General features: G+C 41.1%; 1 protein-coding gene across 1 annotated transcript; it reads left to right on the forward strand.

Annotated features, from left to right (window-relative positions):
• The first annotated feature begins 433 nt into the window (after positions 1-433).
• Positions 434-14,936, forward strand: vps37c (VPS37C subunit of ESCRT-I). Its single transcript, XM_062387449.1, has 5 exons — positions 434-1,106; positions 1,512-1,621; positions 6,241-6,412; positions 9,189-9,271; positions 9,944-14,936. The coding sequence occupies exons 2-5, from the start codon at positions 1,529-1,531 to the stop codon at positions 10,682-10,684; spliced, it is 1,089 nt and encodes a 362-aa protein (XP_062243433.1). The 5' UTR covers positions 434-1,106; positions 1,512-1,528; the 3' UTR covers positions 10,685-14,936.
• Positions 14,937-15,998: the final 1,062 nt, after the last annotated feature.

The raw sequence follows: 15,998 nt of genomic DNA on the forward strand, positions 1-15,998 counted from the left end.
TGTGAGGGGGCCTTGGCTGTAGACAAAATTGAGAACCTCTGCTCTGCAGCAAACTTCATCTATTAAAATGTATATTTGCATTTACACCCTTTGAATGTGTTGGTTATACGCTGTCTGTGAGTTTCTATTCATTGAGTTACAAATGTGGGTGAAAAACAATGAAAAACACTAAGGGATTCACACTATTACATAATTAAATCATGTGTCCTTGTTAAAGCATCATTATTACAGTGTTCTACGTTAATCTAACTTGCCTGCAGTAGTTACTGATTATTGCTAAATAAAGTATTATCTATTCATGGAGTGATTTATGACAGTTTACTGGCCCTTTATACCTGGAGCCTTGGCTGGTGACAGATGTTCTACCACTAACACTGAGCAGCAGCTGGAACGTTACCGTCACATACTGTAAGGGTTTCCCTTATATCAGCTGAACATAGGACGGCACCATCGACCTGCTGTGTGGGGGCCAAGCTGACACACAACCTCCACAGATCAAATAAGTACTCGTAAATGTGCCAACAAAAAGGAAGTACTAAAAATGTATTAATCAGAAGATCATTTTAGTTAAATTGTGCTGAATGGGATTTTTTTTTGTTATGATCGAACATCCCCACAAACCAGGGAGCGTGGATGGTTCCTAAAATGGCGGCGGTTTCTGTCAGTGTGGAGTGAAACTTTCTTCTTTTTAGCGAATATTAGGCGCTTTTCAGACTCGTTTTGTCAACTGGGCTCGTGTGTTCAGTGACATAAAATTTACCGGGACCCAGAGGCGTTTGGCCGAAGTAATTCGGGCCGACTGGTGTCACCCTGTGCTCCGTGTTTGATCGTCAAACCGCCGGGCTTCCCTCGAAGTTCACGGCGGCTAAGAGCCTGGCTGACATTGCGATCATTCCGACTGTTGTTGTCATCGGATCGCTCAACGCGGAACCGTCGGCGAACACGAGACCTATCTGTGTAGCTAGCTAGCCTATCGAGCCGGCGGAGCGGGTGAGGTTAGGTCTAAGATCCTGAGGCCGTGTCACGTCAGCTGTCAGTGGACACCGAGGCGCTGTTGGATGTCACGACGGTGCAGTGTCAGGCGGGATTTGGTTTGCTAGCATCGTGTAAGTGTCAGCTAATTTACAGCCTTTTCTCTTCCTGGCGAACATCTTGTTCTGCTCCGTGGCCTGCTGTCACTCACCCCCACTGTTTCTCAACAGGATGGTTTTAACATGCTAGCTAGCCATTAGCCAAGTATATACACGTCGTACTGCTACTTGTTTATGTATGAAATTATCACAATCGTCAGAGAGCAGCAGCACAGTGGGAACTTTACGAAGGAGCAACTAGGTGCTGTGATGTGTTTTGAAGATTATCATAATAGCCCGATAAGTCAATGATTAATAATGAATAATCATCTACTTAGGGTTATGGACAGTAACATTCTGTAGTTAGGCCTCTGACTGTTCACTTTCTGTTTCCAAACATTGTTTTTAACTTTTATTTCCTGGTTCCTCTGTGACGGACAGCCACTCTGGCAAATCAAATGGAGAAGCTCCAGGACCTGAGCCAATCGAAGCTACAGGAGCTCCTGGATAACCCGCAGAGGTTGGAGTCTATGGCCCTGGAGTCCGACGAGGTAAAAATGATGCTTCATTTTCCACTTGACTTCTATTTTCCATTCAGGCCTTCAGATGAGCTCGGCTCTCACATGAAAGCTCTCATTGATAAGTCAACTATGTGCTTTACACTGCTGAAGCCCTGCAGGGCATTTAGAAGGCTGAGCCTCTCAAATCACATGACTAGCACACCCAATTTCTCATACTAATAAATCTAAATCCCAAACTGACCATTTGTTTGTATTGCGACAAATATATATATATATATATATATATATATATATACATATTATAATATATACTGAGCTCACAGTAACAAACTAACAGTACAACACCCAGACACATACTCATGGACATAACTTAACAAATGGAGTTGTGAAATGTGAGGAGCTATTTCAGTCCATAAGTCCCATTGATTATCCCCACAGACATTGTTAAGTGATTCACATTTGGAGCTCTTCGTACAGCTTGGATCAATGGGCAAGTCTCCTGGATGCTGTCGAGAAAATGGGAAGTCAGCAGCTAATATCATATCACTTTTAAATTCTGGGTCAATTTTAATAGAATTTGGCAACCAAGGCAACATCTTTGGTTTCCTTTCCCTAATTGTTTTGTGTACACCACCACCCACATTTGCACTTCTTACATCTGCTTCTATATAGCAAAAAACAGACAAGGTTTATATAGACAAAATGTGATTCTCACAGAGTAAATTGAAGTTTTTAATCCTGACTTGACTACTGTGACGTAAACCTATATTGGTATTATACCCATATCCAGCAAAGTGTTCTGTTTCTATCCCCACCAACATTGAGGACATACTGTAGGTTAAGGGAATACATTAAAATGGGAACTCTTTCAAATTCCAAACAACTTTATTTGTCCCCAGAGGGCAATTCTAAGGACGAAACAGTGATGACATCAGTGCAATGTCCACAGACAGTTAAAAATACCTGCAGTATACTTAAATTATAAAGTAAGAGGAGTGTATATAAATGTAAAAGGACGATGATCAGGATAACGGCTTTGAAAACGTAGATAAAACTAAATGATTAAAGTAATCGGAGTGCATTCAGGTAAGTAACACAGACATTGGTTATGTACAGTTAAAGTAAGAATGTATGGCACAAGTATTAAATAGTATTTATGTATATTGTATACAAGTTCAGAAAATAAATGTCAATAGAATCACAATCGTATGAAAAGGTAAAAAAATTACTTCTTTTAAAATCTCTTCTCAGCAGATACTGTTAAGTAATAATTAAAAACTAGATGCACTATTTATTAAATACAACTAATTCATACACTGCTCAATATACTAAGATTGCAGTGGTGGTTTAACTGAATACCACAGTATCAAAATGTATGGTTATCATACCATGTATCTGCTTAACACTTGTGTTAGAACCAAACTACTCATAAAAATACTGAAGTCAATACAAAGTCATCATATTTTGTCAGTGAGTCATCATGGTGTCATTAGATAAACCCCCTCCTTTTGTTTATAATTTGATTAGTAAATAGATGGTTGAGCTTAAAGTGCATTATGTTTGAGGTTGTAACTTGTGTGATTGACATGCCTGGTGTGGAATTATGGACAACGAGCTGTTTGGATGTGGCAGGCCGATGAGTACAAGAGTAAAGCTCATGTTGCATGCACATCATTTTGACTGTTGAGTCGAGGTATAATAACAGTTATAACTAGGGCTACGTTGTAGTACTAACGGGCCGGGCACAGGCGATTTCAAGTCTGTTGCGGTCGGTGAAGAAAGAGCGTTTGATGACCAAGCGCTCGTCTCCGTGTTACATGCGTTTGGGCACTACAGCAAGGATAAATGCCTCACTTTCTGTAGCCAGCAGGTGGTGCTATCGTTTTAAATCATGGTGTCTTTGTAGATGTCATCAGGTCGCAACTCTTGTCTTACATGACTGGATTGGACCAAATATGTCCAAGATACAGAAGCTCATGTTTTAATGATGTGTAATCAAACTTTGACGTCACGCAAAGGTCACACCATGAGACAAGATTTTTGTAGATGTAGACCAATCGTAGTGCCGGGGCTGCCCTTTAGGGGGCGCTGGTCAGTTATTTTGACACGCCCATTCCTTAAAATTATCTGTAGTTTGAGGGAGCTGGACCCATGAACACGGAAGTAACAGCAATTTTGTGTGTCATGGCGAGTTGAACTTTGATGCGACGCCATTAATAATCCGCATGATGAAAAGTCACAGTAATTGTAAGCCTACATTATCAATGTCTTGAGACCCATTTGACACAGTTTGACATGGTTTCACAAAGTAGATGAGGACAAATACATCCAAGTGTAAAATGTACCAAAAACAAGACATTTCCTGCTGCCACCAGGAGGCGCTGTGATTTTAAGTCACGATTTCTGTGTAGATGTCTTCGGATGGCGACTCTTGATGACACGCCATTAATAATCCGCATGATGAATAGTCACAGTAATTGTAAGCCTACATTATCAATGTCTTGAGACCCATTTGACACAGTTTGACATGGTTTCACAAAGTAGATGAGGAGAAATACATCCAAGTGTAAAATGTACCAAAAACAAGACATTTCCTGCTGCCACCAGGAGGCGCTGTGATTTTAAGTCACAATTTCTGTGTAGATGTCTTCAGGTCGCGACTCTTGTCTTACATGTGTAGTTTGGAGTCGATTGGCCACGGTCAGACGGTATGACGAAAAGTTGATCTTTCAATAACGTTTGATCTCCATTTTGTTGTGATGACACTTGTCTAAAGTTTAAGTTGATATGGTGAAAACTCTACGAGAAGTACATCAAAGTAAAAATATGGAATATGACCAAAATGGCCACTTAATCCAAAATGGCGGGCTTCCTGTTAATTTTTTCATAATGGTCCTTGAGGCTTTTTTGTGCATCTGGTCATGATACACAACTGTCTTGATTTTTGTGAGGATCAATGAATGCTAAATGAGGGGCTTTTCCGTAGGTGGCGCTGTTGAGCCATTTTGCCACGCCCATTTCCAAATACTCCAGAATACGTAAATTACACCACTTTCTAATTTACTGTAAACTTTTACAACTTTTTGAGCATGTTTAAAAATTCTCAGAATAATCCTTTCAATTTCAATAGGGCCTCTCACCATTCGGTGCTCAGGCCCTAATAACAAAGTATCTTCAGACTAGTGTGAGACAGCACAAAGAGAGTATGGATGAGAGCCACAAGAGAACAGTCGAGTGCTCAAAACAAAGCTCAGACTCAGACTGAAAGAGGCTTTTGGCTGTGACACAACTCATTGGAATAATCATGAAGATGGAAGGAGACAACAACTGTTGTTACAACTCAAAAGACATATACACATTTTACAATATGGAGTAATGATGTGTATCACTATGTATATGAAATTATCTCTGTTGTCATTCGAGATGTTTGTCATTTCACAGTCAAACAGGCAATTTAGTTTTCAGTATCTTGTCCAATGACAGTAGGAACGAACCACAGAGGCTGATCCACTGGAAGTTTGGGCTACAGTTATAGTTTTATAATTTTACATTTTTTGTTTACTTTGTGTAGGGTGGTAAACATGGTTTCACAATGCCCAGGTGTTTATGGGAGTCTTTTATGTGTGGTGTGACTGATTTATCTCGAGCCTTTCAGTTGAAATTTTAATATAAAGAGTGTCATTAGTATTATTTTATAAGGGTCACTCTTATTTTGATTAATAATATAATAATGTGTAATAACAAAGGCTTGAAAATTGAAAAACTATTTTATAATGTAACAGGGGTTAAAAGTTGTGTAAACAGCAGTGTTAATTTTGGCAGCTATTTTTGATTTAGTCTTAGTCTTTTGACGAAAATGCATATTAGTTTTAGTCACATTTAGTCATTTTTATCCTTCTTAGTTTTAGTCTAGTTTTCGTCGACGAAAACTCAGAACATTTTAGTCTAGTTTTAGTCGACGAAAACTAATTCCATTTTAGTCTAGGTTTAGTCACATTTAATAGCCACATTATACTACTTTTCTATAAAAACATATAGCTGCAGCCTAATAGCTTAAAAATATATTTTTAATTTTAAATGCGAAAACAAAAATGATGACATATACATTTCTCTCTTTTGGCCTGATTTACAGAGCACCTGTCAATAAACATGACAGTTACATTTATTTTGGCTCTAAAGTTCATCATTGCTGCAGCCTCTCCTGCTGTGACACTCCCTCTGAACACCAGGTGTCACATGTCACAGAACCTTTGGACTCCTTCTAGAATATCGTGCCAATAACTGAAGTCAGCAGTGTTAAGTAACCTATGCCTAAAAAGCTCCATAGACATGTGTACCCCTGCAACCCTGCTAATAGTGTAAGATGAGACCCAAAGCAAAGAGTACTATAAATAAGGATTACAGTTTTTTAAATTGTATTTCACATGAGAAATCACCACCCTCAAATCCTTAAGAGCCTCACTTTGTTCTCAACTCACCAGGACTTGGTGTGTTCAAGATTGGTTGATACTAGTATTCATGGGATACTAAAAATATACTTTTGATTGAACTGTATTCATTATGACACATAATATGCTCTACATATTTTTATGATAATGCCTCTACACAAGCTGCTTAAAATGTTAACTTTTTATCTCTCTCCACTTTAGATCCAGAACATTCAGCTGGAGCGAGAAATGGCGCTGGCATCAAATCGCAGCCTTGCTGAGCAAAACCTAGACATGAGGCCTCGTCTGGAGTCACAGAAGGAGGGGCTGGTGGAGAGATACTCTCAATTAGAGGCCGTCAGAGTCACCTACAAACAGCACTGCTCCCTGAGAGGTGGGACATGTTAAAACAATTTGTTTAACAGAGTTGCAGCCAAATCCAATACAATTGAAGTAAATGGTGACCACATCTTTAAACGAAAAACTGCTCCTGTGGTGTAATCCAAGCATCCGTAAGCGCTGACATTCAAGTTTGACTCGAAACTGCATAATTTAAACCATGTTTTGAGCATAAAGTTCCACTGGTCTACTCCTCCCTAGTAACAACTGTAGTAACTTAAGCTATTGCAGCGAGTTTTCGCAATACTCGCAGTTCAAGGTCAGCAAGATCAGCAGTAGGAGGATAACAGCAGACATTAGGCTAAAAACATGGTGTAACATAGGGCTGCACAATAGCCTGATGTTGTCAGACTCACAATTCTAGTCAGAATGTGAGTCTGTGGGAATGTGGGCTGTGATTATGGGGCATGTTTCAACTGACCAGGAAATAAAATTCCTCTTCGCTCAATTGGATAGACCCACAACCAATCAGAGCAACGTAGTATGTGACGTATGTTAAGCAACGCATTGTGAGTTATTTACTAACGCCGGGCTCACACCGGACGCTGAAGTGATGCCGAAGCAACGCTTCAGCGCAGCGCCAAGCCTTAAATAACAGCTGGCTCCCATCTACTACCATGTTAAAACTTTGTGCGGGTCAGACCGGAGGCGGAAGCACCGCGCTGCGCCAAGGCTGCCTCGCGCCGTGCAGCGATTGTTTGCGCTTGACGCGAGTGTATCGCACCAGGAAACACACTGAAAAACGATTTTAAACTATATTGATGACATATTTTATATGATATAAATGATCAAATATGCATCCCATCCTTTGAATTCCCCTTCTGTTGTCCTGGAGTTTTAATTTGAACAATGACATTATTAAATGTCCCCCTCTGCCCATCCACTACAGCCACACAAGCAGTGATACAGATAAAAAGAGAGAGAGAGGGGGCTACGTATTCTCCACATAGGCTTGAGTGGAGAATACGTAATTTACCCCCGACACCCGGCATTTAACGGAGCAAACCGCGAAGTTCTTCAACATGGATGACATTAAATTAATAATTGAAGTGGAGAAGTACAGTGAGTTGTATGATCCTCGGAACATTTTGTATAAAGACAACACCAAGAAAGACAAATGTTGGGACGCTGTTGCTTAATGTTGGCGGAACAAGTAAGTATATGCTTTTAATCTACTGGATCAACGGGTGATATTATTAGCGCTGCCCGGCGGTTCAGCGTCGCTTCAGTGTCCGGTGTGAACAGCCAAGCGCCGGCCAGTAGGGATTAGCGCGGTGCTTTGGCGTCGCCTCCACGTTCTCTGTTCCTCTTTCAAAATGAATGCGCTGTCGATGTCTTCTAAAACAGACTCAATGCCAGCATCTACACATCTCAGCTCTCCAGCGGCAGGCATGTTTGTTGAAAACGAATTCAACCCAAGGGCACTTTGATGACGTAGTTGATTACGTTACCGTTGATCATCTGTCCATCATCGTATAAACAATGCCCTGACAATCGGATTGGTCCGGATGATTTCGAACCGGTCATAATTTCTCCCCAATGGAGCGACTCCAGACCAAACTTCCCGACCTCAAATGTTGTGGGCGGGGCTAAGTTCGTCTGGCATCCAGGCTAGCTGCACAATGTATATAATATCTATCGTCATTGCGGTAACCAACCTGCGCGATCTACGTATTGCAAAAGACAGCTTGACTGCGATAAATTCTGTTCCATTTGCAATGCATTCAAGCTCTGCATGTCAATATATTCTGCCAATCGGAGGGAGGCCTGCTGCCCTAAATATTAAATTGAAGATATTCAGATCATTGACAGGTTTTTTCCTTTATTGAATCATTGTCGGAAGAAGAGACTGGAGAGAAAAGGAGAATTGCGAGGCGGCAAATCCGCCTTCTCCTGACCAGTTCTAGGGTTGAAACTTCTAGTGATCATGTTTGTGTGTTTGCGTATATTATTTATGATAATCCCCAAACCTAACATCTCCTCCATATCCTTGTGAAATGCCCCTTTGTATTCCATTAATAATCTAAGCAAATAAAAAGCAGTTCACTAGAAAGCAAAGCCATGTTAATCCGATATCACAGACATGTGAACAGAAACCCATTCTGTCTCGCTGTCTTGATTTTTTCTAATAGTCTTTTCTAACACTATGTTGGATTAGTTTTACTGCGGATCAAGGTTTGGCTGATGAATGTTTTTTTTGGGCGCCCTGGTCTGAATTAGTCTTTAACTCAGGGTTAGGTGACATTAAATATAATCATATCAAAGATAATTGTTCATTTTTTTCATTTTCTCTTATTTCACTCTTGACGTACTGATTCACCGCTGCTGTAGTCCAAACATTAGCATGTGTGCTGCTGCCGGCTTCTACTCCCATGCTCTGCGCTGTATTTGTCAACCTAACCTGTAACTCTATTCCAGCCAATGATTGGTTCGGTGCGGCGCTATTCTTAATATCATTGGCTGTTCTATGATATTCAGACTGTCTAGTCCAGGAGTTTGTCGCAGTAAAATAATCAATGTTTTTGTAGGTTGTATTTTCATCCTCTTGATACATTTTTACTCCACTCCTGAAGTTCCAAAGTACAACTTGAACGCACCCATTTTTTTCCACACTGTTGATGCCAATGATACTTGCTCATGATTCTAATTGTCTGTATTCAGTAAACCTGTACCCGGACCCAGATAAACAGAACCATTTTTTCCTGTTGCCTGATGGGATGTATTTTGGTCTTTCTCTCCTCCTTACTTTTGCTTGTGTCCTCCCCCTTCAGATGGTATAGTGGGTCAGGTGTCTCCAGAGGCGTTGTTCTCCAGACTACAGACAGAGGGCGGCAAAACAGAGGCAGAGTCAGAGGTGAGTACATAACTGTCAACAACTGTACACACTCGTGAACACAAGTTATGCATAGACAATAGGAGTGAGACAAAAAAATCACTTCATCTTAGTATTGCAATTCTTTTTAATGTCATTGTTTTTAAGATTTTTTAATTATTTTGAATCAAGTCCTTTGGAGAAGTATTTCCCCCTTCCTGATTTTTTCTGTTTTTGCTTCTAAATATTTTAGGTAAAATTTTGAATAGTATAAGGGCACTCAGTGGAGTGCATACTTCTTCCAAGGCACAATAGTTTCCCTATGAAACCAAATTTAAATGTACTAGTTCCGGATTTTTATTTGGTTTTGCACCAAAATAATAGTCCATTGTTGCTTAATTCTGAAATTAGTCTGATTTGAAACAAATATACAAAACTAAAAGGAATCAGAAATGGAGCAAATAGATTTTTTACAGCACTGTATTAATTTATTATTATTATTTAGTAATTTATTATGATAATAATAACTAGCTGATAACAGTTAGGTCGAACATTGAGCTGCACTGGGCTGCAATATCAGGACCTATTCAAGAGCTGCCTATTAGACCAATGGACAGTCAGAGGTTGATCTGACCAGTTTGTGCTAAGGGGAGTTACTTTAAGATGCTGATTTAGTAACCATCACTGTTTCTGGGTAAATGTGTCTCTCTGCAGGTTCTAGCTGATGAGTTTCTGGAGGGCTCTCTTCCACTGGACTCTTTCTTTGACCGTTTCCTCTCCCTGCGCTCCCTCGCTCACAAAAGACGAGTACGGATAGAGAAACTCCAGGAGATCCTGCGGCAGAGGAGCGAGGGCATTCCCTCCACCATGACATCATCATCAGCAGGCATCAGCCAGGATCCTGCTGCCACGCCCTCACCGTGGAATCAACAGACGACAACTACAACAACAACAAATCAGCAGCAGCCGAACTCCAACCCTCAGTCCTCCAGTTACCAAAACGCATCTCAGCCGGCCTCCTCATCTGCAGGGTGCTGCCCCGGCCTACCCTACAGTCCATACCCTGTCTCCCCACCCAATGCCCCCCCTGCAGCAGCAGCAGCAGCAGCAGCCTCTGGCCCAGCCAATCCACCATCACAATTCTCTCCTTACCCAGGTTCCGGCTCACCTTACGGCCCCCCAGGTAGCTTTTCTGGCCCCAGGCCCACTTTTGGGCCTCCGGCATCAGCCACCTGTCCTTACCCTACTCAGCCCTCCTTCCCTGCACCACACCCAGGGTCAGCATTTGGCCAGTACACCCCAAGTCACCCCCAGAGTGGCCCTGCCCCCTACCCGGCCTCCTACAGCTATGGCGGCTACAGCTACCCTGCAGGGGCCCCCTATTCCAGTTCTCAGTCACCAACGGGGCGACCCATCTACAGACCAGGATATGGAGTTCCACAGCCATACTCCTGAAAGCATGACTGCTCCTGTTTCTCAATTTCCTTCCTTCTTTACTGTCTCCTCCTTATTTTCTTCCCTCCCTCCCTGAGCTCTCTCTCCCCTTACCCAAAGTCCTTGTCCCCTTCTTGTCTTTTTACCTTTTCTACCCCCCCTTCCTGTCTCCCATGCTCCCAGATTCAAGAAGTGTCGCTTTACTTATCTTTGTTGCACTATTTCTCTCTTTCTCTGAAAATCAGTCTGTTGATATCTGTCTTTCTCTCTTTCCTCTTCCCTTTCTCTGTCACCTTACTTCCCCCCCACTCCCCCCCACTAGTCTCAGGTTGTTACGTTGTCTTCAAATGTTAAAACACTTGTATCTGTCCCTTCATACACTCCCTCTCTCCACCCACCCACCCATTCTCCTCTTCCATGTCAAGTGTGTGTGTTGCTATTGGGCAATCAGAAAGACCTTATAAACACACAAGTGCACTCCCCTTGAGACAAATGCATGACAGAAATCTGTCTTTGTAACAAGACATCAGTGTCCAGTAACCGTCCCAGTTTCCCCTCCATAGGGCTCATACAAAGCAGTTAAAATGGGAAAGTGAATGACTGGCACACGTTATGGCTGTTATACTAGGTTAATTTAAGGACAGGGTTTCGAGGGAATGATTTTCTCAGCTTTTGCTGGCTCATTTATTATCTTCCAGACACTTAGCTACTCCAAACATAATTGTGGCAGGTGAATGTCATTATTCACACTGACACAAGAATCATCAGTAACCCTTTATTTTCTTTAACCAAAGACGACGACTTTACTTTGTTTTGTCTCTTTGATTTTTTTATTGACAGAGGCTGTTTAAAGCAGCAAACTCAAACATCACTGTGAAGGCCCAGAGAGACTGTGTGGAGATAAAGTGACTGCTCACAGGAGATAGAATAGCAGAACCACCGGAGAGAACAACAGTTGTGTAACAAGGTTATTTTTCTCTCATCATCATCTCACACAAGAGAGAGAAGAAAACCCTCTCAGATGTAAAGGAACCTATCAGATCATAGCGGGGAAAAGATTTATTTGTACCATTGACAGTGGACCTTGAATTAAACTCAGTTTAATCAGAGCTAAACTCTGTCCAGACAGGATGCTATTGGTCAGTGGTGCAAATGTGTGTTTCCCAGTTGAACTGTGAGCCTTGATACTGCTATTCCTACAGCTCAGACTGGCAATAACAGAGTGCTGTGGCTCCAGTGTCAGCAACTCGCTTTATCAGAACCTTTTCTCTCAATGCTGTTGCTGCTGCTGCTCAAAACAAGGCTGATGAGATTGGAGTTTAGTTGGAAAGAATAAACACATTATGATAAAATAGGTTTTTGAAAGACTTCCCTGAGTTGAGTAATAAGCAGAGCAATAAGCAGAGTAATAATGCTAAAAATTACTGTTGAAGTTTAAGGTAAGGGAACGTTTGTTCAAACCTAAATACAACCTTTCCTTCCTTTCGGCAGCGAGTTGAACATTTGGAGCCTTCTCTACAGTCTCCTTTCCTTTACCAAGATAAAGAGAGCAACTGGACATTAGGGGAGCTTTTCATTTTCAGTCCTTAGTTGTCTATGGTGCCATATCTTCTATATATTTAGCTAATTCCATAAAATAACAAGGCACAGAGGGAGCTCTGACACATATTTGTACCATTTTACAGAATGTGATAGTGTGGAAGACAGATGTTGGCTACATGCTAGGTTGTCCACCTGTCCAATATACAGTACTGTTTTTTTTGGACAGGTGCATTAGACAGTGCAATCCCCACTGATACAGTGTGTCATTTAATGCTAGGAGACAGAAAAATGAAAAAGTATTGTGTATTTGAGGTGTTATTAGTGAAATATAGATTGTGTGATTGATATGTAGGGGGAGTCACAGAATACCTGAGACAATGATACCTGCTGCTGCCCCCCCCCCCCCCCAAGCCTCACCACGTCGTCTGTCCTCTCCTCCTCTCCATCACTCTCCTCCTCTCCTCTCCATCACTCGCCTCCTCTCCATCACTCTCCTCCTCCCCAAACCTTCTTGTTGAACATGAACTGATGCTTGACAATGATTATCAGAAGAAAAATGTTTTATTTCTACTAATTCACACAAAACAAGTGTTTTGTATAGATTAATGGAGAGAGAAGATATAAGGTTGGCATTCAGTTCTATGTCAATTGAATCAACTCAAATAATATCCCCTGGAACGGCAATCTAGGTAACGGATGAGTGATCATTTAATGACGTTTTAGAAGTTGACCCCACCTGTCTAAAGTCTATACACTTCTGAATGACCATCAAACTAATCATGTTTGATTGGTTTTACATCTCGTCTCAGCTGTATTATTCCATACACACTGGTTGCTGCAAAGGTTTCTGAATATAACAGCTTTCCTTCTGTTTGAATGACACCAGTTGTATGTTGAAGTGATTGAATTGAATATAAATTTGCCCCAGCCTCTAAAATACTGTACTGCTATTAACACTTTTATTAACACTAGTGCTTTTATGTCTACAAAAGCAGAAGAAGGGAATCATTGAAGGGAGCTGGAACTGTGCGCTAAGACGAGATGGTAAAGACAACGGCAGTATTGCCACAATAGTTATTGGCTTAACATACATAGCTACACATCTTCTATCTGCAAGTACATTTTTTCAATCAGAACAATGAAGGTCAAAGATTGTTTATCAAAGAATTTAGAGTCTTGTCAGAAACAACTTTAAACTGCTGATGTACTTAAGATGTCCCAGTTGCAGTATCACCAGTGGTGGAACAGTGAGTCGTTCATGACAGTGTCTTTTCTGTCACTGAAGTTGCTTGTGTTCTAGTTTATTGACCATATCCACAGATCACTTTAAAATAATTGATATAAAATCGAAAAGTGCTCATAGATATTTAATTTAATGTCCCAGTTAAACAGATGTCAGAGCTTTGTCAGTCCTCATATTTATGTCTGATAAAAACATGACGCATGGCTCCACTTTGTCACTTCATATTCAGAGCTTCACTTGAGTGCGTGCTGTGAAAAATGACAACATTAGTTTGAAGAGGACAGTGGACGTTTCCTACAGATCACTAAACAAGATGGTACTATAAAAGCCTTCATGTGTCAAATTTTTAGATTTCCTTGTAGATCACTGATAAACTAGCTGCACTCCCACACAGTGTTGCAGCAGAAAGGCTGTGACACATGGGTGGATGTATGGGCCAAACCGCCACGTGCTGATTAACGCATGCAGTGTTCACACCAAACGCGATGCTATACTTTCACAAGATGAGATTACATGTAAAGACCCAAATAAATGACAATTTCAAATCACTTGGGACGGGCAACACAAAGAGGCAAAATACATGCGATTCTCCTCAAGGCCTGGGCATGTGTACACAAATGTTCAATTCCAATCAGCGAATTAAACAAACATTTGTTTCCTGTGGCAAGGAAAAAATTGCAGTTTGGGTTCACAGGGGCTTCTACTCGGGGGCATATGTTACCGTGCCCCCGAGTTTAAATATTTAAATTTGAGCAAAATAAAAGACAGGGTGTTTCAAATGCCAGTCGGCATTGAGAATGAAAACTCAACAGGTCATCAAAATGGCCCCTGGTCATCCTCAGTTAGCGCTGGAAACAGCACACATCCAGACATCTACAGGTGAAGATAGTTGGCGATCTGTGTGCGCCTCCTGGTGGTCTTGTGGTTCCAGACATGATGACGCTGGCTTTTCCAGTCGTTTGCATTGGTCGAGTAGGTAGCGCCTGTAAACACAAGTGATGCTGCAGCTAAACTTGCACCTGTAATACAACGTGAAAAACTGCTTGGCATTTTGTGAGAACACAGCATAAAATGAAGAAGTCTTATTGCCTCAGAATAATTGTAGTTTACCACAAACCAGTCTTTTTAACAGATTAATAAGCTGTAACTAAGGCACTATTTATGGTTAATAATAATACTAATGCTTATTCAATTAGTTTATGAAATTTATAAGTTAGAGGTTATAAAGTAAATGACAGTTTCAGCTCTTCATGTAGCCATCGCTCAGTTTGTATGTGAAGGTCTGCAGACTCCTTTCAGACTTGACCTTTATTAAATCAGGTTTCACCATTGCAATTTACGGAGTCATTGTCTTAACAAGGAGAAACTTTAGCCATGTGTGCAAGGAGCACTGTCCAACAAAGAGCGGTAATTTGTGTAAACGGGAAGTCACTGAAGCATTGAGCGCTATGTCCTGGATCCAAACATTAAAATTCAACTTAAACTGTCTTTGTCGTATTCCTGTCTGCACATATGGTGACAGCTGAGTGTTTCAGAGTTCCCAGTGATGATGCAGATTAGAAAGATCTATTTAACATAGTATAATATAATATTTAGTAAATTGACGTATATTACAGTACATTGTATTTGTAAAATGTGATGTCAAATCTCAGATCATATCAGAATTGAATATGTCTGGTCCAACTGGTGAAAGTGCCCATATTTTGGCCGATAACATTTCAATTCTGGGCTCCATTCGAATAGATTTACATACACATTCATTGTCTCATACTGTCAACTACTACAGCAACTATCCAAAATGTCTGCTTTTATTATTGGTCCTTCTCCCAAAAAGTCCAGTCTTCTTTGGTTTGTCTGTTGGCCCACTGTTGATTGGTCAGTTGCTAAGAACATGTTGGAAATTGAACAGCCCCTATGCTCTTACTCGGAGGCTTCCTGATCAGCTCTATTTATTCCCAAATAATTGGTAAATGATTGGTTAACCATTAATAAGCCATTCGATACCAGTTATAAACAGCCTTACTAGACTTTGTTCACCAACATTACACAAATAAACATGAGATCTAAAAACAGATAGTCTGGCAGCATAGTGCATGTGAATGTGCATGCACCACCTGAAGCCCCCACCTCCCCACAGTGAGGACACTAGTGTGTGTATCTGCCTGCAGGAAACCAAGTGCATGAAGAATATGAGACCTTTTTCATGTCCTGTTACTGGACCGCTACTCACATCATTTTCTTTACTTCTGCCTACTCGGTTTTATTCCAGTCTTACCATGTACTCACCACACACACACACACACACATAACGGCACTGTCGCAGCTGGCTTCATTTGGCTTTGCATCCGCACAACAAGACGACTCCGCTCCATATGAAGATACTGAAATGCGTGACGAGCTCTTCATGTCCGTCTTTGAGAGCTGAATGATGTCTTAGGTTTGTACTGAGGCACTTCGTCTGTCCCACAGAGACACTGACAGTCATAATAGTATTACAGTGTTTTAGAAGAAGCACAAGGGAGATGTTCTATTATAGCCTAGTATTAATAT

The sequence above is a fragment of the Platichthys flesus genome, chromosome 5, assembly GCF_949316205.1.
Source record: "Platichthys flesus chromosome 5, fPlaFle2.1, whole genome shotgun sequence".
NCBI lineage: Eukaryota > Metazoa > Chordata > Actinopteri > Pleuronectiformes > Pleuronectidae > Platichthys > Platichthys flesus.